This window comes from Peromyscus californicus, unplaced genomic scaffold (genome assembly GCF_007827085.1).
Source record: "Peromyscus californicus insignis strain IS unplaced genomic scaffold, ASM782708v3 Scaffold_14__1_contigs__length_90479793_seg_2, whole genome shotgun sequence".
Classification (NCBI taxonomy): Eukaryota; Metazoa; Chordata; class Mammalia; order Rodentia; family Cricetidae; genus Peromyscus; species Peromyscus californicus.
Genome location: NW_026294436.1, coordinates 65,916,673 through 65,941,572, shown reverse-complemented (window position 1 = coordinate 65,941,572; position 24,900 = coordinate 65,916,673). Strand labels below are relative to the sequence as shown.

General features: G+C 43.0%; 1 protein-coding gene across 4 annotated transcripts in view; it reads left to right on the top strand.

The window, feature by feature from the left end:
* Positions 1–13,918: 13,918 nt before the first annotated feature.
* The window catches only part of Wdr26 (WD repeat domain 26), a 43,279-nt gene continuing 32,297 nt past the window's right edge, over positions 13,919–24,900 (top strand). The window contains exons 1-5 of one of the 4 annotated variants that reach the window (XR_008218032.1): positions 13,919–14,831; positions 16,653–16,752; positions 16,853–16,957; positions 22,338–22,474; positions 24,718–24,815. Coding sequence is in view for 2 of the 4 variants with exons in the window: in XM_052737839.1 (XP_052593799.1) it covers positions 14,461–14,831; positions 16,653–16,752; positions 16,853–16,957; positions 22,338–22,474; positions 24,718–24,815 (811 nt within the window). In the remaining 2 variants the exon portion in view is untranslated. The remainder of the gene's footprint in view (positions 14,832–16,652; positions 16,753–16,852; positions 16,958–22,337; positions 22,475–24,717; positions 24,816–24,900) is intronic. The other 3 variants (XM_052737839.1, XR_008218031.1, XM_052737838.1) reach the window with 3 other exon arrangements.

Below are 24,900 nucleotides of genomic sequence, written 5' to 3'. Positions count from 1 at the left end.
ATTTGATCTGAAGATTAAGGTAGGACTACCTCAACTATGTTTCATTCCTCTCGACCTTAGCGGCTAAAGTCATTCTTAGCCCTTCCTACAGCCTCAGCCCATTGCAAGATACTCCTGACAATCCTCATGGGGATCCGTCACAGGTTCTAAGTACAGTAGGCTGTCTGGGCAGACGCACTGCAGGGATCCTCGAATTCTCCTAACTCTTCTTCTGGCTTTCATCTGCAGCTACTACCATCTGTAAGGTCATCTAATTTGAACACCATGGGCACTGGGACCTGCCACCTTGGGTTTGCATACTGGTGTTGCCATTTGTGAGTTATGGGATTTGGGGGCAGGTCATTAGCCTTTCTAAGATGCAGATTCTGCCCTCATCTGAAAAATGAAGAGGAGGAGGAGGAGCAGTGGTGGTGGAGGACAGATGACTCAGTGGTTAAGAGTCCTTGCTGCTTTTGCAGATCTGAGCTCACTTCCCAGGACCTATGCAGGCAGCTCACAGAGGCCTGTAACTTGAGCCCCAGGAAAACCAACAGCCTCTTCTGGGCATCCCAACACATGTGGCATACACTCACACAGACAAATATATATTTTTTAAAGAACAGTGTTAACTGGTCTATCTTATGGGGGTAACTGTGATGATTAAAAGTATTAATATTTACAAAATAGCTAAAAAAGCACCTGGCACATAGCAAGCACTCAATAAACATATGCTACTATACCACTGCCATGGTACCTGATGGCCCTGGGATGCCTCTGGCGGGTCCTGTCATAGGTACCAAAGCTCTAGGAGTTCATCTTGGAGGAACAGGGCACTGGCTCTTCCTTCTGTAATATGATGCCAAGGGATAACAAAGCACCACAGCTTATACCCTGTATGTTCTGATTACCAATGGAACAGCTGACCTTTCACCTGCTGCACCCCCTAATCCTTCTCATGACACCCACTTCCAGAAGACCTGAGAAAGACAGAAGTCCACTCACACAGGCTAGAAGATGAGCAAGAGTGACAGGTACCATGCAGGCCTCCCTTTCCTAGAGCTCTGCTACAGGGTCAGGTGGGTTCACCTGGCTCCATCTCCATCCCTCAGGATGCACTTGGCCCATCAGGACTTCCTTCATCCTCAGCAGACTCAATCCATCAAAGGGTGGACTGGATGCCGAGGCTTTGAAAAGAACCAGGCTCCAGCTGCACTGAAGGTTGGCAGTGGAGAGCAATTACAAACTATATCCCAGACTGAAGAGCAGTATTGATGCAGGCCTTTAACTTATCCTTGATGATGAAGTCCCGGTCTATACCTAGCACTAAGACAGGGAACAGAAACTGAAGATTCAAGCGTGAAAGCACTTAACCAGTTCCTAGGAATAACTCTAATAAAAAAATGTGAGATTCCCCTATCAAAAACTGTAAAACACTATTAAGGAAAAGAGTAGAATTAGGCTTGCTCGGTAGGTGAGCATGCTTGCCTCGGAACCCACAGAAAGGTGGGAGAGAAGAATCAATTCATACAAGCTGTCCTCTGCCCTCCATATGCACACCTTGGCATGCATATTACCCTCCCCTACACAAACAATAATAAATAAAAGAAAAAGTAAAGATTATGTTACGAAAACAGATATCCATGGGGCACACACCTGAAATCCCACCTGGGAGCATAGCTATGTAGTAATACTCAGTCAAGAAATAAGAAAAAAGAAAAACAAGGAAGAAAAACAAGAGGGAAAGAGAACTATGAAAGTGGAGAACTCCTCCATGTGCTTCTGGGGGGAGGGCACTGAGACAGGGTTTCTCTGTATAGCCCCGGCTGTCCTGGAACTGGCTCTGTAGATCAGGCTGGCCTTGACCTCAGAAATCTGCTTGCCTCTGCCTCTCTAGTGCTGGGATTAAGGGTGTGCACTACCATGTTCTGCCTTCCATGTTCTCAAATCAAGATTCAACATTATAAGAAACCTGTTAGCAGGGCGGTGGTGGTGCACGCCTTTAATCCCAGCACTCGGGAGGCAGAGGCGGGGAGGATCTCTATGAGTTCAAGGCCAGCCTGGTCTACAGAGTGAGTTCCAGGATAGCAGGATTCACACAGAGAAACCCTGTCTCAAAAAACCAAAGCGGGAAGGGGAAAGAATTCATCAAGGGCCCATTAAAAGTAAGAGCAAATCACACTGTAGGAGAAAAAAATCGACAAAAGGACTCAAATCCAGAATACACAAAGAATTCTACAAATCAGGGCTGAGGATGTAGTTCAGTCTCATCTAGCATGCAGTAAGTCCTGGGTTCGATCCCAGCAACACACAAAATCAGAAGTGGTGACTCACATCTGTAATTCCAGCACCATACTCCTAGTATTCAAGACATGACTGAGACATGAGGATCAGAAATTCAGAGTCATCCTCAGCTACACTGGAAATTCGAGACCAGCATGGGCTACAGAAGACCTTGCTTTAAACAAAAGTCATCACACAAATCAGGGGGTAGAGAGATAGCTCATCTGTTAAGAGCATGCACTGCTCTTCTAGATGACCTGGGTTCGATTCCCAGTACTGACATGGCAGTTGTCTATAACTTCAGTTCTAGGGGATCCAACACATCTGCTGCCCTTTGTGGAAACCAAACACATAAGCACAAGCATTTACATTCATGAAGACAAGCATTCAAACACATAAAATAAAAATAACATTTTTTTTGTTTGTTTGTTTGTTTGTTTTTTTGAGACAGGGTTTCTCTGTGTAGCTTTGCGCCTTTCCTGGAACTCACTTGGTAGCCCAGGCTGGCCTCGAACTCACAGAGATCCGCCGGCCTCTGCCTCCCGAGTGCTGGGATTAAAGGCGTGCGCCACCACCGCCTGGCGAAAAATAACATTTTTTAAAATTCCATAAATTAATAAAACCAGTAAGGCAACAGTCTTAAAAGAGAAGGAGTAAGGACTGGGCATGGTGGCACAATAATCTTAGCACTTGGGAGGCAGGGGCAGGAGGGTCTCTGTGAGTTCATGGCCTAGACTACCTATTGAGCTCCAAGCTAGCCAGGGCTATGTAGTAAAATCCTGTTTTTTAAAAAAATAAATACAAAATAAAAATAGGAAAAGGAAAAAAAAGGTGGGGGTGGGCAGTAAAAAAAAGAATGTGTTAACAGCAAAACAGCATACATGTATATGTGTATGTAGTCAATGCCAGTCCTAAGAGAAATGCCCACTAAAACTACAACTATTTACTACTAGCATCTGGATAATGTTCTATTTCACAGTCTGGGTGATAGTTGCATACATATTCACTTGAAGAAAAAAAAGCCAAGTTGTACACTTAAGGATTTATATACTCCTCTATATATGGTACTTTAATTAAAATCATTACTAAAAAAGACAGAGACTTACTACTTTAAAGAAATGTGATGTGTGGGCCTTGTTTGGATCTTGATTCATACAAGCCAACTGTTTAAAAGAATTATGGCCATTGGGGGAATTCTGAACACTAACTGCACATTTGACGATAATTAAGGGGTTATTAACTATTTAGGTGTCATAATGGTACTATGGCAATGGTTTCTTGTTTATGGCAGTACTGGGAATTGAAGCCACAGCTTCCAGCATTCCACAAAATCAGGCTACTCAGGAGGCTGAAGCAGAAGGATCTCAAGTTCAAGGCTTGACTGGGCTACAGAGTGAATTCAAGGCCAGCCTGTGCACACTGGAGAGACCCTGTCTCAAAATAAAAAGTAAAGCATGCGGAGGAATAGATTTTAGTGGCAGAGTATTTCCCCAGCATGTGCAAGACTCTTTGACCCCAGCACCGGGGAAGCAGAAGCAGGTGTAGCTCTGTGACTCTGTGAGTTTGAGGTTAGCCCGGTCTACACAGCAAGCTGTAGACCAGCTAGGGCTACACAGGGTTATCGTGTCTCAAAAGGGAAAACAAACAAAACAACAACACCAAAAAACATCCCAGGTGGTGGCACACACCTTTAATTCCAACACTCGGGAGGCAGAGCCAGGCGGATCTCTGTGAGTTCAAGGCCAGCCTGGGCTACAGAGTGAGTTCCAGGACAACGAGGGTTACACAGAGAAACCCTGTCTCGAAAAACAGAAAAAAGAAAAGAAGAGTATTTGGGGGACTGGAGAGACTGCTCAGTAATTAAGAGCACTAGCTGCTCTCATAGAGGACCAGGATTTGGCTCCCAGCAACCACAAGGAAGCTCACAACTGTCTATAACTTCAGTTACTTGGGATCCAACACTGTCTTCTGGCCTATGTGGGCACTACACACACACACACACACACACACACACACACACACACACACACACACACACACATTTTCAGGCAAACACTCATACACATAAATTAAAAAAGACAGAGCTTTCCATGTAATAGTCCTAGCTGTCCTGGAACTGGCTTTGTAGCCCAGGCTGGCCTCAAACTCACACAGATCTACCTGCCTCTGTCTCCCAAGTGCTGGGATTAAAGGCCTGAGCCACCACTACCTGGCATAAAATATTTTTTAAAGCCATCTTTACCACCACCCATTTTCAAAATGTCTGAAACAAAGAAAACATCAGCCAAGCTGCACACTGACCTGTGCAACAGGTGGCCTGTGCCTATCCGTAGAGAGTGCATCCAGACATGACAGAAACACCACTGACCCTGGGCTGCTTACAATTTGTCTGTTTTTGTTAACTTGACACAGCTAAACAGTCACCTGAAAACAACCTCAGTTGAGAAAATGCCCCCGTCAGACTGGACTGTAGGCAAGCTTACTCGGAGAGTTTTCTTGTTTGATGACTGATGTGAAGGGCCCAGCCTTCTGCGGGCAGCGCCACCCCTGGGCAAGTGGTCCTGAGATATATAAGAAAGCCAACTGAGCAAGCCAGGAGGGAGCAAGTCAGTACACAGTGTTCCTCTGTGGCCTCTGCTTCAGTCCCTGCCTCCAGGTTCCTGCCTGGAGTTCCCACTCAGCCTTCCCTTAATGGACTATGAGCTCTAAGAAGAAATAAATCCTCTCTTCCCCAAGTTGTTTTTGGTCATGGTCTTTATCATAGCAATAGAACACCAAACTAAGACAGTTACCTTCTTTGGGGTATGCACCATTCTAAGAGCTCTGAGCAGACCGGCTGCCCTCCCTGAATGGCAGCTCCCACAGCTTCTGGAGCTGACCTAGCCTACACATTCCCACTATACATCAAGCTTATGCCAAGTAGCTTCATCTCAGGCAAGTGTCTGTGGCCTCCTCTGCAAGCTGACCTGGCCAAAGGTGCTAACATAACAAATATGAGCCAGGAGGTGGGGATGGGGGTGGCACACACTTTAATCCCAGCACTATGGAGGCAGAGGCAGATGGATCTCTGAGTTCAAGGCCAGCCTAATCTACAGAGTTGGGTTCTAGGACTTCTCAGACTACACTGAGAAACTCTTATCTCAAAAAAACAAACAAGCAAGCAAACAAACAAACAAAAAACCCAAAAGAAAGCAAAAAGGAAAAAAAAAAAAACGAAAAAGAAAACAAGTATGCCGGGTGGTGGTGCATGCCTTTAATCCCAGCACTTGGGAGGCAGAGCCAGGCGGATCTCTGAGTTCGAGGCCAGCCTGGTCTACAGAGTGAGATCCAGGACAGGCACCAAAACTACACAGAGAAACCCTGTCTCAAAAAAAAAAAAAAATCAAAAAAAAAAATTAAAAAAAAAAAGAAAACAAAAACAAATATGAATTCCTCAATGACTCTAGTCTGGCTCTTTGTAACTCCAGAATCCTAGGCCCAAACAACTTGGTCTAGAGACAGACACAAACACAAAATTGACTTGGTAGGGTCTCTTGATTTAGTGTTTCTTGGGAAGACTTCAGCTGTGAGAGCTTTCCTACTTATAGGGAAGGTAATTCCTTCCTGCTCTCCTTTGCCACTTTCTAGAGTAGTGTCTGGAGTTGGTTGAGTCTACAGGTTACACCTGGCCTCATGTATCATCTCTACCAGGCAGATTATTTGCATTCCAACTGGAGAAGTGAACTGCATCTTCAAAAAGGCATTTCAGACATCCTGTGGCAGCTTTTGAAGGACGGAAATCCTTGTAGTATCCCTCAGTGGTCCCTTATTTACTACTAATCAGTCTGGTGATACGGTATGGGCATCAAAGGGCAAAGTCCAAGGCTTCATATACACAGAAACAGCCAGGCACAGACATTAATTTATAGGACTTACTTCATGTTTTCTTTTAACCTTGAAGGAATTAAACAATGACTTCCATTCATATTCTACCAACAGCTATCTCTGAAAAGTAGCATATTGTAAGGTTGAGTACCCAGCTCTGCCATACACAAACTGTGTGACCTCAAATTTTCTGGGCTTCAGTTTATCACCTGTAAAATGGTACCAATTGTATGGCTGATGGGAAAAGCAAAATAGGATACATGTAAGCCGTGTAGAACAATGCCTGGCCAATAGTGTTGGCTTTTAGTCTTAGTGATTATGAAAGTTCTGTTATGGACATCTTTTATCATAGAAAAGAAAGGCTAAAATGGAAGCAGGGGCTGGCAGGATGGTTCAGGTGATAAAGAACTTGCTGCCAAGCCTGAGGACCTGAGTTCCATGCCCAGTACTTACATGGTAGGAGAGGTCTGACTCCCTGAGGTTGTGTCTGATTGCTCCATCACACACAAAATCAACAAAATACAATACTGAAAAACAGCAGAACCAGTAGCCACCAGGAAACAAGAACAGTATTGTTCTAATTCTGCCTAAACCCTACCAACAAATTCATATCTATGCCATAGTATTTGACAATAACCTAGCATCAGGAGCAGACATTATGAGATAAAGAATCTAAGGGGTATCAGGAAACTGGGCATTCTCACCTTTCAGAAATGCATATAGAAAGTCTGTGTTCAGAAGAAGCAACTCCCACCACTGTTACATAGAATCTGCAAGCCCTAGTCTGACCTAGCCATGGGCTTCTTACACTAGCCTCAAGAAGTGCTCAGCTATGGTTTGCTATGTTGTCAATCACGGGCATTACGGCCTCTCTCATTTAAAAAAAAAAAAAAAAGACCCAGGAAGATTAAGATAGGTTAGTACATGTAAGCCACTTAGAACTGTCTCATGTAGTGGATTCACACTCACTATGCAGCTGAGGATGACTCTGAACCTCTGATCTGCTTCCAGCTCCCAAATGCTAGGATTATAGACTTATGTCACCACAAATAGTTTGATGGCCTCTCATTCAACAAACTGTTTTTTATTCAGGCTATTCTTTCTTTCTTTTTTTTTTTTTTTGGTTTGGTTTTTTAAGACAAGGTTTCTCTGTGCAGTTTTGGTGCCTGGTGCCATCCTGAATCTCACTCTGTAGACCAGGTTGGTCTCAAACTCAGAGAGATCCGCCTGCCTCTGCCTCCCGAGTGCTGGGATTAAAGGCGTGCACCACCGCCACCCAGCAAATTTAGGCTATTCTATTTCACATTTGCCTATATGTTTAATGTTATTAAAGAGCACACTTAACATTAAAGAGCACAGTTTTAATATTTTATTTGGTGCTGGGGATTGAACTCAAGGCCTTATACATGCTCTACCACTGACCTACAGCTCCAGCAACCATTTTACACTTTTAAAAGATTTATTTCATGTGTATGAATGCTTGGCTGCATGTATGCATGCCTGGTACCCTCAGAAGTCAGAGAAGGGGGTCAGACCTCCAGGAAGTGTAGGTACAGATAGTTGTGAGCCATCACATGGACGCTGGAAATAGAACCAGGTTCCTTTGTAAGAAAAAGTGCTCTAAAGTGCAGAGCCATCTCCCCAGCCCCTATAGCGATTTTAAAATAAAAATAATGAACTAGAAAATCCAGATATCCTTTTAATAATTTTTTGAGGCAGGTCTCACTAGGTAGCCTTGGTTAGTCTAGAATGATGTAGACCAAGCTTGTCTCTGACTCACAGAGATCCTCCTGCCTCTGCCTCCTGAGTGCTGGGATTAAGGGAATTCGCCTCATGCCCCATCCAATTTTTTTAAAACTTTATAAATAATTACCTACTTTAAAATTTTTTAATTTAAAATATCTATTAGTCTAGTATCTCTATACAGACTGTATATACATATTTTTAATAGCTATAATTTATTTAAGTCATAACTGTCCCATAATTATTTATGAGTTATGACAATGCCAGAGAGATGAAGAATACATTTGAACTGTGAATAAGGAAGACTGCCCAAAGGGTCTGCTGTCTAAGAATCTATGCAGGGACTCCCAGGGCTCTTAATTATTTATCTACTTTTCAAAGTTAATAAATAGGAATGCCTTTCTACTCTTTATCCCCAAGACGAATTTAGCCATGTGTGATGGTGTGTGTGTGTGTGTGTGTGTGTGTGTGTATGTGTGTGTGTGTGTGTGTGAGTGACAAGTGCCTGTGTGATGGAGTGTGTGTCTATGACAGTGTGTATGTGGAAGACAGCAGCCTGAGAATTAAGAGAGTCAGGTTATGGAGAGGAGAGTCTTAAAAACAAATACAGAATACACACAGCACTGCTTTATCTGTCATGTTTTTATTAGGATCAACTTCTCATATTTTGATTGCTTATGAGTATTCTTTTAAAAACACTAGTTGTTGGTTTTGGGTTGCTTGTTTTTTCAAAACAGGGCTTCTCTGTGTATCCCTGGCTGTCCTGGAATATGCTCTGTAGACCAGGCTGGCCTCGAACTCACATAGACCCACCTGCCTCTCTCTCCCAAAATGCTGGGAACACTAGTGTTTTAAAAGCATAGCATTAATACAAAAAGAGCAAATTTATCTATCATCTTCATAGCCCAAATAAACCCTGTTAACACTCAAAATATATTGACAGCAAATTTGAATAGTAAGGAAAGTTTCACTCAGTCCCTCCACAAAAAGCCACTGTCTACACAACTCTGTTCTACCAGAAATGTAATTATATATACTTACTCATTTCCCAAGAAGAATCCTATTATAAAGTGTTTGTAACATTCCTTCTTTATGTAACATGGTATCTGGCTTCTGTGTTCTCACCAGTCCGGGTGATTTCCTCTTCCACAGACACTATACTTCAGTGAGTGTCCCTGCACCCACAGGTTAGTGTCAGTTTTAAAATGTGGTGCTACCTCAAGGCTGGTGTAGCAATTATAAAACTACTCCAAGCAATCCCTCTTAGCTGTGTAGTAAGTTGCTGGTGTAGTTCATTTCCTTCAGAAAATTTCCCCAGATGTTATTATTTACACCAAATGGGTCTCTCAACAGCTGGAGACAACTACTGAGGAAAAGGCTACTTTTCTCTGGGACAAAGGTGGATGCATGCTCACTTTGAATTCAAAGACCTCTGTCTTCCCGGTGAGATACACCTGGTGTCCTCACCCTGTCTACTGCCCACTGCAAGGATGGATGTTTGTAGAGAGGAGGAAATAAGCAAGTGCTGGAGAGATATGCTTGGGACAATGGATAAAACTGCTTAGTGACTGGACCCTCCCTCCTCTCACCAAGGCTGACAAATTGTCTGCATATGGCTGTGTACGACCAAGGCTGAATGGCAGAGTTGAGGCAGGAAAGCGCCTCAAGTCCTCAGCTCAATAGTAAAGCGACTTGACATCTTTGTACTGAGAGCCCTCAAATCCTTAAATGATAGAAGGTTTAATTATCTTGAAACATTTTAACATGTTTTATGTTTGTTTGCTTTTTCCAATCTCATTCACCCATCCACCAACTCCATCAAATAAATTGATAGGGGTTATTATATACTTTAAAAAATGGCATTGTGGGCTGGGGAGTTGGCTCAGTGGTTAAGAGCACTGCCTGCTCTTCCAGAGGGCCAGGGTTCAATCCCCAGCACCCACATGGCAGCTCACAACTGTCTGTAACTCTAGTTCCAGTGGATCTGACACCTTTATACAGACATACATGCAGGCAAAAACACCAATGCACATGAAATAAAAGTCAATTTTTTTTTTTTGAGCTGAGGATCGAACCCAGGGCCTTGTGCTTGCTAGGCAAGCAGGGCTGGGATTTAGCTCAGTGGTAGAGCACTTGCCTAGCAAGCACAAGGCCCTGGGTTCGATCCTCAGCTCAAAAAAAAAAAAAAGTCAATTTTAAAAAGTGACACTGTGTCTGAGGGACAGTGAAGTCAAATGGCTGTTCAGAGTCAGGACACTGACCAAGTCCTCTGACTCCAGGACATTCCCATATTCCCTCCTGATTCTGCCCAATTTACCGAGTCCAAGTTCAGCTTGCCACTGCACAACCTCAAACAAAGAAAAGGCAGTAGGAGTTGGTGCACTGGCGCAGGTTTGGAATCCCTGCCCTCGGGAAGGCAAGGCAGACAGACAGGAGTTCTAGGCTAGACTGGGCTTCTGTATGGTAAACAATACTCTACTCCCAACTCCTAAATTTAAATCTGGACAGAAACATAATTACCAGTTTAACCAACACCTGTGAAAATTTACTTTTGTGTTTTATTATAAACACCTACATATTCAAAACATCTCAACTTCCAAAAATGTGATTTCTTTTTTAGTTTTAAGAATTACAAATGTTGCCTTGGAATATACCAGTCACTTGTCATTACTATTTCCTGAATTGCTTTCTAGTCAATCAGGACTGATACAGATGAGTTTATTGTTGTCAATGTTTTCTTTCAGTTTTTGGTTTTTTGAAACAGGGTTCTGGCTGTCTTGAAACTCAATCTGTAGACCAAGCTGATCTCAAACTCACATAGATCCTCCTGTCTCTACCTCCCAAGTGCACCACCACCCACTGGCTATTTTCAAACTCTTTAAAAAGAATTTTTTTTAGGTTTACTTATTTTTCCTTTAAATGTGTTTGAATGTTTTACCTGCATGCATGTATGTACATCATGTGCATGCCTGCTGGATCCCCTGGAACTAGGGTTACAGATGGTTCAGGTGCTGAGAATCAAACCTGGATCTCTGCAAGAGCAACAAGTGTTCTGCTGCGCCATCTCTACAGCCCTCAAACCCTTCTGAGAAGAGAAGAAATGCATTTATTTTATAAAGTCCAGACATGTATTTGTCATTGAAACAAAAGGCTCACAAAATAAGCAACCTACCTTCAGGTGATTTACTTGAATATTTATGCTTGTATAATTTTCTACTTTACTTAAAAAAAAAACACTAATATGGCTCAGCACATTGATTTCACAGATGGGTTATGACCCAGAGTTTGAAAAGGACTGCATTAAGATGAGAATACACACATTCTGCCCTCGAGGCATTCATATATTTGCCGTCAGTCTCATATATACACAGTCCCTAGACAACCCGAAGACTTGGAAAGGCCTTAGTGTCAATTACTTCAATAACCTACTATGTAGCAGATTCCACAGCATCCCTGACAGGGTGACACACCCTAAAGCCTTTGCTTTCCAGAGGTAGGGAGCAAAGCTCAGTGACAGAATACAGCTTAGCACAAATGAAGTCCTTGCTTCCCTATGACTGCCAAACAGGACTGGAAGTTACCTTTCATTCGGTACCTACCATATTTAGAGTCCCATACAATAGTGAAGAAATTAATCAAGTACCTAAATATACACACAATTTTTTCCCGGAGAGACAATCCTAGGACCCAGCTTTTGTAGGAGGAAGGAAGAAGAGAGAGAGCCGGGAGACAAGAGGTCTCAAAAGGTCCCCTCAGTGACCTCAAGGAATGTCAGTGAATGAGATTATACGCAGACTTCAGGATTGGGGAGACCCAGGAAACTATACTCACAGTAAAGGCTGGAAGGCTAGAAGCCAGGAAACGCTCCCTAAGGAGGTTCAAAAAGACAGAGAAACTCCATACAATCGGACTGGCAGAGAAGACAGGAGGTCTTCAGAAGAAACAAGCCTAGCACATTCAATGACAGTAACAAAGGGTCACAGAGATGGCAAGTGATAAAACCTTTCCATAAATATGTACAGTGTACAATATGTAGCACATAATTTATGAGTTAACTAAAAATAAAATAAAAACAAGACGCTTTTAAGAAGAGAGCTAGCCAAAAAGAAAGACTGAGATAAGACCAGATCCGCCTATGGAAATTAAGACAATTATAGATCTTTATACCCTGTGGGTAACAGGACATTACTAAAGATTTCTGAATGTAGAGAATAGTATTTCAAAAACTATTAATGGGCAAGTGGTACTGAAACCTGTCTCTAAAAAGACCTGGAGTTCAGACAACAGGTTCCCATCCTCTGTTTTACTATAAATAAAAATGTGTACATGTATATGGACTTTAGAAATTCAAATTTTTTTAGGAGCAGCCTTGGTTACCCCTAAGGCAGAAAAGCTGAGGTATACACACTGAGCTTGGTTGGCAATGAAATCCTCTTTCTTGTTCCTTTCATCCTTCTCCTTTTGTTATTGAGCGTGAGCCTGGCCTGTAGTTAAACGGCTCTTTTCTTTATAAAAGCTATAGACTTTACTCAAAGTAAGCTGCAGACCTGATCCATCCTCAAGGCTGCTGGGGACCTACCAGATGACTATAAACTATTTTGCAAAGAGTAAATTCTGCCTAAACAATAACAACCTTTATGATAATGAGATTGCTAAAGGAGCTACACAGGGATCTGTGGAGGCATTAACTATCTAGTAATTCTGGCTCTGCTGGATATACTGTCTGTGCCCTGTAACCTCAGCTAGAACCAAGGTCTGTCTCAGGTGAATACAAGCACGGTATGTGAGTCACCTTGCAATTACAGCTGACACCTGAAAGCATAGTTAAAGCATGAGAAACTCCGCCCTGGTCTTTCTGTCTCTCTTCCCCGTCTCAGGATGAACAGAGATCAAGATTCTTGACAAATCATAGGATAATTTTTATTGCACTTCTAAATTGAAAAGGACTGCCTCCAAAGGCCTCAAAATTACTGAGCTGTGAGTATTGTAAATTTTAGGGACATAAGATGTATTGCTTGAGGCTGGTTTTTATTTTTCCTCCCAAAGGGAAGTCACCAAGGACTTCCTAAACTTCAGAGAAAACATCTGTACATACCAGATCTACAGGCTACCAACCATATACATGTAACTGATGAGGGGGTCCTGTGGACCATTCACCACTGAGTAACATTCAGCCCAGTTCTCTGCTGCTGTATTTCTCCATCCAAGAAAGCCGCGAACCGCACTGGGACAGTGAAACCCCGGTCACTTGAAAATGTCAAGCCAGGCTCGGCATCGATGCCTGACTCCCCCCTGTCTGAGAGGGAGCAGGAACCAAGACCAAGGCATCTGAGCGAACACTTAAAAGAAAAACAAAAACAGTAAAACTCCACAGCCAAGTGCCTCCGTTCCTCTGCACACCAGACTTCTTGCCCCAACCAGACAAGCAGACTTCGCCTTCTCAGGGTGGAGCACGGTCTCCTCTGCTGTCACCTCCCCTGTCCTTTGGTGACACGGATACGACAACTGTGGGTAGTGCTTGGCTGTGGAAGTTCAAGTGTTTCCACCCTAAAGTGAGGCAGTGGTTCATCCCGGGGGCAGAGAGCCTAAAGCCAGCGGACGGGGGCCTAGCACACCCTTGTGCCTGAAGTTGCAGCTGCAAAACCAGGCCGCCGGCCGGCCACACCCTGGCCCGTGCCGGTGCGTCCGCGGGCCCCTCCACGCCAGCTGGTCGCTGCTGTCTGGGTCGCTCGGGGTGCACAGCGAGGACACGAACTCTACCTCCCACCCCGCAGGGCCTCGGGGGGGTCGGCTGCGAACTTCCTGCGGGGCCGAGCTCGCACGCCAGGCCCCGGGCCCCGGGGCGGCCCTGGCACAGCCGGGCCAGGTCGTGCTGGGTCACACCCCACCCGGGGCCGGACCCCCGGCATGCCCTCGCCTGCACCCCACGGCCTTACCCCGGCTGCCGGACACACACGTGCTGGGTGACAGCCCCCTATAGGTTCCATACCTGCTGCCGGAAGTGAGCGAGGAGGGCAGTATAGGCATTTCCTGTGACGCCAGCGCCCGGACTCCATTAGGCAGCAGCTGGGGGAAGAATCAACACACCAGGGAGCGGAGCGGTGCGGACCGAGCACCGAGGCGGCTGCTGCCTCCGCCGCCGCCTCCTCCGCCGCCGCTGCCGGGGCTCCAGCTTCGAGCCCGCGCCCCCCCCCAGTGCCCGCGAGCCCCCGGGCCGCGCCGCGAGCGCCTCCGGAGGGGGGGGAAGGGCCCGGTCCTCCTTCTCCCCCTCCTCCCGCCCCACCGACCCCCGCCGCGCCCCGCCGGCCTCCCACCACGGCCTCTCTCGGCGAGGAAACTCTGGCCTCCGCTTCCTCCTCCTCCGACTCGGACGCCGGCGGAGCCTCCCCGCCCCCGCGGAAGAAGCCCCGAGCCTCGGCGGCGGAGGGAGCAGGAGAGCCCGGGGCCTCGGCCGGCCGAGCAGGCCTCCCCCCCCCGCCCTCGCCCTCGCCGGCCGCCGCCGCCTCCTCCGTGGTGGTGGTGGTGGGACTGCCTCCGGCCGCCCCCGCCGCCCCCCAGCGGAGCAGCGGCCACAGCCTGGTCAGCGGCGGCAGCATGCAGGCCAACGGGGCGGGAGGAGGCGGCGGCGGCGGCGGCGGGGGCGGCGGGGGCCAGGGCCAGACCCCGGAGCTCGCCTGCCTGTCGGCGCAGAACGGGGAGTCGTCCCCCTCGGCGGCGTCCGCGGGGGACCTGGCCCACGCCAACGGGCTCCTGCCTGCCGCCCCCTCCGCCGCTGGCAACAATAGCAACAGCCTGAGTGTCAATAACGGGGTTCCCGGCGGGGCCGCCGCGGCCTCCGCCACCGCCGCCGCCGCCCTGGCCACCCCCGAGCTGGGCAGCAGCCTCAAGAAGAAGAAGCGGCTCTCGCAGTCCGATGAGGATGTCATTAGGCTCATAGGACAGCACCTCAATGGCCTGGGGCTCAAGTAAGTGTCCGTCCTCCAACTGGGGAGGGCCAGGCCGGGGCCGAGCCGCCGGGAGGGTTGTGGGGGACCCCGGGGCCCGGTGCGCAGGAGGCCGCGGACAGACAGCCCCGGGAGGAGCGGAAGGGAGCTCGAGGGAAACGAGTCGGCCTGATGTCGTGAAACCAGCCGAACCGTCTGGGCTGGGGAGGGGTGGTGGGAGCCCAGAGTGACCCCTCCCCACGCACCTCCAGCGCTGGATTGTCAGTCCGAGAAGGCGGACACCGAGGGTGTTTATGCTGGGGGAGGGGTGGGTCGGAGCGGTGGAAATAATGAACCTTGGAGGATTTGTTTTTCAAGTGTGTCTCAGAGGCATCTTTGTGGGACACCTCCCCACCCCCACCCCTGACCGACAACAGCCCAGGCAAACTACCAATCAGGAAGGACAGTCGGCCTACAAGTGTTTATGGGAACTCAGGGGCTGGGGTGATTTGGAAAGAGGCTGTCGAGTAAAGCTGATGGGAATAATGGAGAAAGACACGGAGTTGAAGTCATGCAGAGGCTGTGTGTGTACTAAAGGCCTGGCACTAGTGAAATCCCACTTCAAAACCAAGAAGGTTGCCTCTGAAAAAGTGATACCTGGTCTGGTGAATCATTTGTTTTCAAATACAGGTTCAGTGGCCTTAAACTTAGGGTGAGGGTAGACAGAGGGTTTAACCAAAACTCACTGTTTTGTACACACAAAAGAAAAACTAAGGGAGTTGAAGTAGGGTTGGTGGGAGTGTCCTGGAGCTGAATGAAGGTGCCAGAGCCAGAAGGAGCTGATGGGAGTAAACATGACAGTTTCCTAGCTTCAAAGCTAAAATTAAAATAAACTGTTAGGCTGAAGTGTCGGGGGTTTTTGTTGTTGTTGTTGTTGTTGTTGTTGTTGTTGGTGGTGGTGGTGGTGGTGGTGGTGGTGGTGGTGGTGGTGGTGTGTGTGAGTGTGTGAGTGCGCGGCGCACTCATGTACTTGTTGGGAAATGGGGAGAACAGCACTTACTCAGAGTGACAGAAGTATTTTGATTCTCAAGCTGAGCATTGCACTGTTGAGCTGGAAAATGAGGAGCATTAAAGAAATACTAAGTAAAGCCACCAGCACAAATAGATGACTGCTGAATGAAGGCTTAGATAACAAAGTCTCTGGTAAATGAAACCACATTTGATGAGTTAAGCTCCCAAAGAAAACTCTAGAAAGATTTCACTTTATTCCCTAAAGGAAAGGGTAAGCGTGAAAATAAATTTTGTGAATGCTAACAGAACATATTACTGAGGGAAGCGGCAAGCTGACAGCAGCAGGCGGAAATAACTCGTGACTGTTTGGAATCTACACCATAGTAAATTGGCTATTTTTAGTATGAAGAGAAAGGAAATGGTTTTTGATGCTGGATTTGTTTTAATTTTAAAGATTGACCTAGCAGAATTTCCATACAAGCAGAATATCTGGAAGGAAAGCTCTACCTAACACAGGCCATCTGTCATCTTGTAGTTTATCTTTCGAAATGCTGTGCCATTGATAGTTTCTAGATCCCAGTTTTTGTTTGACCAGTTGGTTAGAGCACATTTTTAGAAATTGTATATACTCCTTTAAACTACTGAAACATTAAATGGCAGAAGTAGGAAGAACTGAATTATGGTTTCAAGAAAGATTTTTAACTTTAAATGTAGGTGGCATTTTAAATCGTTTATTTAACCAAGTGCTCTAAAGGCTTTTTTTTTCTTCATGAAGTTGTAGACGCTAGTTTATTAGGAAGAGTCCATCCCTAAAGTTGGTCAGGTCTTTTTTACATTGTGTCTCTCCTGCAGCCAGACTGTTGACCTCCTCATGCAAGAGTCAGGATGTCGTTTAGAACATCCTTCTGCTACCAAATTCCGAAATCATGTCATGGAAGGAGACTGGGATAAGGTAAAGTAGGGCATACAGAGCTGTATGACTGCTACTAAAATTATGTATGTGGTGGACATTTTGTGACATTTTTGCTTTTCTTTTATACCAATTTTTGCAGGCAGAAAATGACCTGAATGAACTAAAGCCTTTAGTGCATTCTCCTCATGCTATTGTGGTAAGAGGCGCACTTGAAATCTCTCAAACGTTGTTGGGAATAATTGTGGTAAATACACTTTTGTTCTTAGTTTCACATTTATGCTTATTTTAGGTTATTGATAACTATAGCATCTGATCTTAAGAGGCTTGAAAGTAAATTTTATGTAATTTATAAATAAGAATGAGTTGTTTATGGTTATAATCTATGAACTTCAAGTTTTTTATGTCATACTTAGTAAATGTGTCATTTGAAACTGTAATTTAAACTCTATAAAAATGTAAACATCTTCCTGCTTTTAGTGCTGTTAATAGGAGCCTTGTATTGTTAGGGTCAAGGATAAATTATACTTTTATATTATTCAAAATACTGAATGTGTTTGTTGAAGATAAAATATGTTTGGGTATGTGTATACTGTATAGCCTGAAGAAGCTGGTACATTAGTTTTTGATCGTTGGAATTACATAGTCAAACCAAATTATAACTGTTGGTGTGCCTACCATTTTCTTTCATTCAAGTTATATGAATTGATAAGTGTCAAAGTTTGTATAATATGTGTCACTTTGAGGGGTTTAGGTGCAGATTTGACCATTGGACCCTGCTTACGATCTTCATTTTCTTGTCAAAATCTGTTTAGTAGTTCACCCTGTTAACCTCCTTCATTAACCTTGATGGGGTTTGTTTTGTTTTGTTTTTTATGCGAATGGGTTTTAATTCTTTAGGAAGTGATACATTGTTTTGTTTTGTTTTGAGCACTAGTGATTGGAAAGCATGAAGAATTGGCTGCTGGCTTATAGACTTCAGCTGATTCACTTATTGTCGAAGGCAGTTTCCTGTCATTGGGGGAGGGAAAGAAGGAGTCTAGGAAGTGGAGTAGGGAAGCCAGCTGTTTGTTAAATATTAGTAAGTGACCATTAGCATTTCGGTTGTTTTGTTTTTTTTTAAATTGAGTCAAACATTAACCTTTTTTACCTTTGTCTATAAACTTAATAGAGCCATGTTTTTTTTTTTCTTTTAAAAAACCTTATTACAAAATCGTTTAAAAATTCTGTACAAAAATATAATCTTAGAAAGTAGGCTTCAGGAAATTAAAGGTCGAAAGAAGTATGACAAACATGTAGTTAAATTCATGGTTCTGTTCTTTCCATAAATACCCAAAGTATTAAAAAATTTAAATGAGTACAAAGTCAAATGATTTAACTTAAGAAACAAACAATTCCATAGAATAATTTAAAAATAAAAATGAGCTAAAGTAAGCATCCATATTTGAAGGGATTAAATTTTTTTTTCAGGAAATAGAAAGTGTCCTCAATTGGTATGTCTGGGGTTTAAAACCTAAGTATATTTTAATTGAGCAGTTACTCACAAATTTTTGGCTCAGTCTGAATGAGCTAAAAGAGAATAAAATGACCTAAATGAGAATTGGGGTTTATTGGTGGCTATGAAGAATTTTTTTTGTGGAGTATTCTGATGTAATTTTTTTGGAGTGTGTTTTCATTTTTTTAAGTTTATCCAAATTATATGTATACTCTAATAGCCAAAAATTTAATGGATTCACTTCTTTTAAAAATTTATTCGTAATAATTTCGAGACTTCTGCTTGGACTTAGATTATGACTCATTAGAAACTTCAATAGAAGCAACATATAAATTGAAGAAAGATAGTTATAGATAATAAGGAGGAATCCTTTCTTTTTACAGCCTGTTGAGTCTATAGAACATTCTAGGATCTAATAAAAGATGAAGATTAGATCTCTGGCTGAGCCTCACACCATCAAACTGTTTAGGTATTTATACAAAGAAAGGGGTTCCGCTTCTGTCTCCATGAGCATTGATGAATCAGTGGCTTTAAAAGATTGAGTTCAGCAGTGTTTGAAGCCACTCCTCACCTTTCTGATATCAGTTGTTCCTTCCCAACTTCATTGCTAGAAGTTGAAATTTGTAATAATGTCTTAGAAGACAACTGTATGGGTTTTTAACATAATTACTTCCTTTCCACCCAGACACTTGATGACAGTACAGTCTCAAACTGCACATTATTTCCATTGGCGGGAATGAAAGCCAGCGCCTTCTCTGGCTTAGCTAGTGCTCTGCCACTGAGCTGCATCGCTATCCTTGAGACTGGACTTTATTTTTAAAATCTGAATGTTATTATTGATCTAGTTTACTTCCCTCACTTTCTCCCTGTCTCCCACGCTTTAAAATGGTTTCCAGTCTAATGATACTCAGAATAGCAGATGTGAGCTTTTTGGATGCTGAAGTCATGAATCAACATTTTCCAGTTTGAGTTGATAATGCCATGTCTGAGAATCTGGATGGGCATTTGAGACCAAGAACAGAAAATTGTTATATGATTACAAAGTCTCATTGTTTTGTTTTTTAATGTAATAGAAATAATTTTAACAAAAAGGGCAAATATGAACTTGACATACAAAAATTAACTCATAAAGTCAAATAAAAACTTTGAGATCCTTAGATTAAATATAACATATTTCTCCTTTCCTTGGAATCAGGATTTAATTGGCAAAATTTGCTTATATTATTTTAGAGTTAAAGCCATCACAAAATTAGGAGACTGCCCTCAATAACTAGACTCCATGGATACTATTATTTCTGAGTTTTTCTTCAATGTTAAAATTCAGTCTGATAATGTGGGGAAAAGCACAGTGATTCAGATATTGGGTAAGATGGGGGAGGTGTCCAAGAAGAAATTTCAGTTTCAGGTTTTTATTAGATTTTAAAAGAGAAGGAAATACTGCTGGGCGAGAGTCATCAGAGAGCTGGAGTGTCTGATAGAGGTCTAAGTGGAAAAACTCAGGAGGGGATGTTTTCCTCGTCCCTTTTCTTGCCCTCTGCCTCTTTCAGAGAAGAGAGAAAAGAAGATCCTTGTCTAAGCAAGCCTCAGTATTGCCTAATTTTTAACTTTCTCAAGAATGAACATCATTTGTGCATTAAAAGGTCTTTATTTTCTTGAGATTATATTAATTTTGAGCTTTAACTTTAGGAAGGTAAACTGCATTTTCCTTGTTACTGTGTGTCAGACACTGAGCTGAGTTTCAGATGGCTGAGCATTCTTCCTCCAACTCCAGCTGCGTTTGTCTAGTAGCAGGTTAGCTGCGGTGCACTAGGCCAAGCTTTGACACCCATTTGAGGGTGTTCCTTGTCGTCCTCATTCGGATGAAATGACTCATAAAAATGTCCTTGTATTGATTTTACAGCATCCCCGTGTATACAGGAGTATGTGTTTGTGTTGGCTTTGCTGAAAGCTCTAGTCTGCTTCCTTTTTTATCCTGCCTCAACTTTACCCATAGAACACAATAACATGTTCTTGCCAGGGTCTTGGTGAGAGAGTAAGGGAGAAATAGCATTGGGCACTGTCCCTCTGCACACAGGGTCTAGGGAGAGAGAGGGGAGAGGGCCTTAACATTAATAGTAAACGAGCAAAGACTTGCCTGGAATTAAAAGGAAAAAAAATGTTTTCCAAATTCCCAATTGCTGAGAAAATTTAGTGAGGAAATGAAATCCATACTGACTAGTTGCGTGAGGCATGGCTTAAGTTTGACTTAAAAATACACTAAATTATGAAACCAACAGAGTGTTGATAACATAGGAGCTTCATTTTGTGAAATTAAACATTTTTATCAGAAGATGGAGACAGTAGCCTAATAACTTCACATATAAGACCCCCCCTCCCTTTTAAGACTTTCAAATTTAATTTTGGGGTTTTGTCACCTGGTGAACTTCAAAGTATTTTTTACTTGACATATAAAAATAAACTTAAGTATACATATACAACAAACATGCTTTTCAAAGCATCTTGCTAATTAGTCTGTTTCTGAAACTGATTACATTAGTCTAACCTTATGTGTAAAATTGGTCAGTGCAATTTTCCTGGCTACAGGAATATGTCTCAGTTTCAAAAGTTTTTTTGTTTTTGTTTTTTTGTCTTACCTAAAGTTTTAAGATTAGATTACCAAACAGAAGTAACAGGTCTCACAACAGATAAGTTTAAATAGTTGTCTGGTTTATAAAAGAGGGTTTAAATAAACTTGTAGTTGACACACAGTAGAATAATAATAATAATAATAGTATAATATAATTATTATATTTAATATTATAATATCTTATAGATACTATCTAATATAAAATCTTACAAAGCAGTTCATTATGCTCTTTAATTCTGTTGTTACATGGCAATTTTGGTGCACCATTTTGTAACAATTCTTTTTAAGTGGACTTAGCTCGTCCACATTCCATGGAACTTCTAAATGTAATGAACATTTTCTGTCATTGTGCTTGCTGAAGCACAAGGAACAAGTTTGAAAGAGTCCTCCAAATAGTGGTCATCAGTTAAGCTTCAGGTTGAGAAGACACTCTAGATAGATAATAGATACTGCTCTTGTCTAGTGGAGAAACTGCTAGGGTTGGGATCATCATTTTCAAGTTTAGAGTAAGATGATAATGTAACATTAAAAATGTTAAGACCAAACATTTCCTGTAGGAATAAATGGGAAAGTGTCTCATAACTGAAAAGTGCTTTATCCTTGTGGGCAAATAATAAATAATATTTATCTGTGCTTAGTTGCTAAACACATTAATGAGCAGATGATTACAACTATACAGACATAGTAGATACTGAACCTTCCTAAAGGCCAGTAAACCCAACCTTCTCATGTGAGGGTCTCTTTACAACTGCAGAGAGACCAGGTGAGCGTGTGCTCCCCCAGTTTGGTCACAGGATCTCCAAACTCTTGCACACCGACCTGCATTGTGCATCTGTTGGAAAGCCAAAATCTGGCACTTTCCTACTTGACCTAGTGACTTTAGTTCTGCCTTCCAGTCACCTTAGTTTTCTGTCACATTGTGGCTTTTTTGTTTTGTTTGGGGTTTTTGTTGTTTTTTGTTTGTTTTTGCAGTACTAGAATCAAATCCAGATCTGTACATACTACACAAGCCCTATACAACTGAGCTATACCCCCACTACATCATGGCTTTCAAATAACTCTTCCATTAAGTGGGATTTTATTTTTTTTTTTTGGCCAGTGTTTTCAAAGCTTGCTGTATAAGACCTCTTTTTGCCCTATTAATATAGTCAGAAATTTTAAAAAGCAAATTTGGAATTCTTGGAATAGTTTTAAATGTTGATACATAAAAATCTAAGGAAATGTAAGAGCAGAATTCATTTGTGTTTTTTTTCTTATGTTCATAATGCCTCAGTCACTAATGGTCCTGACTGGAGAGTTTTCAAGAGTTTTATTAATATGTAGACTTGAGCAGTCATTTAACCTACTATGACTCGTAAAACAAAATATCTTGAGTCATCTTGAAGCTTTATAAAATTATTTTCAAGAGGCATAGTAGAATGGTCTCTACTGTTCTGTTTAGGCACAAACATTTTCTGAAACTTCCATCAACTTTTTTCCCCTGACTGCTGCTTTCTGTCATGTCAGAGGATGAAGTTTTTGCTGCTGCAGCAGAAGTACCTGGAATACCTGGAGGATGGCAAGGTCCTGGAGGCACTTCAGGTTCTCCGCTGTGAACTGACGCCACTGAAATACAATACAGAGCGCATTCATGTTCTTAGTGGGTAAGGAAGTGGGGTTCTTAGACTCCAGATTCATGAAGGGGCTGTTATTTTTATAGAAGTTTACTGTTGGTCAAAGTTAGAGAAAGTACCTGGATATTGCTAAATTCGTAGTTCTGGATCAATTCACTTATGTGTGCACAAGCTATTTAGCTATCTGTATTAAGATTGGAGATCCGGGCGGTGGTGGCACATTCCTTTAATCCCAGCACTCAGAGTTAGAGGCAGGCGGATCTCTGGAGTTTGAGGCCAACTTGATCTACAGAGCGAACTCCAGAACAGCCAGGAAACCTGTCTAGAAAAAACAGACAAGCAAAAAAACAACAAAAGGCCAGGCGGTGGTGGTGCACACCTTTAATCCCAGCACTTGGGAGCCAGAGCCAGGCGGATCTCTGTGAGTTTGAGGCCAGCCTGGTCTACAGAGCGAGATGCAGGACAGGAACCAAAAAACTACACAGAGAAACCCTGTCTGGAAAATTTAAAAAAAAAAGATTTGAGATACTTAACAGGTGAAAGGGAGAAGAAATCCATATAGCCAATGAGATATTACTTCAAAATCTACTCACACACAAAAAAAAAAAAAAAAAAAAAAAAGAAAAGAAAAAAGAAAGAAGGAAAGAAGAGAAAACTTCATGGCTTTGGGTCACAGCAAGCAGTGAAGGGTATACAAGTGTTCTGCTTACAGAATCATCAGTTGCTTAACTGTTAGCATGCTCTTTATTCTGTTGCCTTGATCTGTATGTCTACCTATTTAGAAACATGGTCTCATTACATATCCTTGGCTAGCCTGGAACTCGCTATGTAGACCAGGATGGCCTAAAATTTGTAAGAAATGTATAACTGGGTGGTGGTGGCACATGCCTTTAATCCCAGTATTCAGGAGGTAGAGAGGCAGGCTTATATTAAAAGAGCCTTGACCCACAGAGCCCTCTCACTGGTTCCCCAAAATTATTTTAGAGACAAAGTATTCCTAATACCCAGTTTTTGTTTTTTTTTTTCTTCTTCTTTTTTTTTTTTTTTTTTGGTTTTTCGAGACAGGGTTTCTCTGTGTAGCTTTGCGCCTTTCCTGGAACTCGCTTTGGAGACCAGGCTGGCCTCGAACTCATAGAGATCCGCCTGGCTCTGCCTCCTGAGTGCTGGGATTAAAGGCGTGCGCCACCACCGCCCGGCCTAATACCCAGTTTTTTTGGAGGCTTGTTAAATATAATTACACTTTCTAAAAAGTTTTTTCATTAACCAAATGCTACATCCATATACTACATAGTAAGAAGGTAGGTACTCTGCTGTTTACTTAGACTCTGTGATCCTTTTTTCATTTGAGGAAGGGAAGGGCATTGACTGGTATCTGAGAGGTGTTGGTGCAGCAGGGAGCAGAGGGAGTGCTTCGTTTTGCCTAATTGTCTTTTATATAAGTGACAAGAAAGGTATATTGGGCAGAGCTCCCAGGAGAGTTACCTGCCAGATCTCACCTCCGAGTTGAATAGGGCTGGTACTTGTTTTGTTTCACCCTGTTCCCTGAGAAAAGCCAGGTTGGAGGTGTGCTCCCTGCAGGAGGCTGTCATACATTCCCCAGAGTTGAGGGACTTCAGCACTTATGCCGCTGTCTATACCTGGTGAGCAGGAAGGCTGGGGCTCCAGGTATATGTAGCCCTGCCTGACTGTGTGCGTGGTTGCTGGGTACTTAACTCAGGTCCTCATGCCAAGCAAGCATTGTTATCCACTAAAACATTTTCTCAGCCCCTAAGTTGTTTTGACTTTGGATTTTAGTACTTACATGGCTAGAGAAGCTGTGCCGTCAGCTCAGTTGTGAAGAACAAGTGTACAGCTAGAATGCCTGGGTTTCTGTGTTTCTGTATCGCCTACCTTCTCTCAGAACTACTTTCTAAGCTTTCTGTGTCTCCAGTTTTTGCTTTATGTAATAGAATAAGAGTGTTTGCTTCATATGGGGTGGTTATGGGCATTCAGTGAAGCATGTGCTGAGGATTTGGAACATAACTTGGCACAAAGTAAGCTACATATATTATAACAGAAGGGAGTAGTCTTATAATTGCAATGATAATATTGTATATTTAGGTAATATTCTATTGCCTTTTAATAATTTTATGAAGGCACCAGATTAGATTCACTGTAAAAAATGTTTTTCTTGATTTGTGTAAGCAAGAACTTGATTGTGAAAATGCAATCAATTGTTTTTCAATTATATTTCAAAGAAAAGGGTTTGAGATTTGTTGCTTACTCTATCGTAGGTATCTAATGTGTAGCCATGCGGAAGACCTACGGGCAAAAGCTGAATGGGAAGGCAAGGGAACAGCTTCCCGCTCCAAACTACTGGACAAGCTTCAGAGTAAGAGTCCTTTTTGATGTGTATTTCCTCTTGGATTGGAAGTAGGTAATATAGAGCAAATAGGAAGCTCATACCTAGATACACT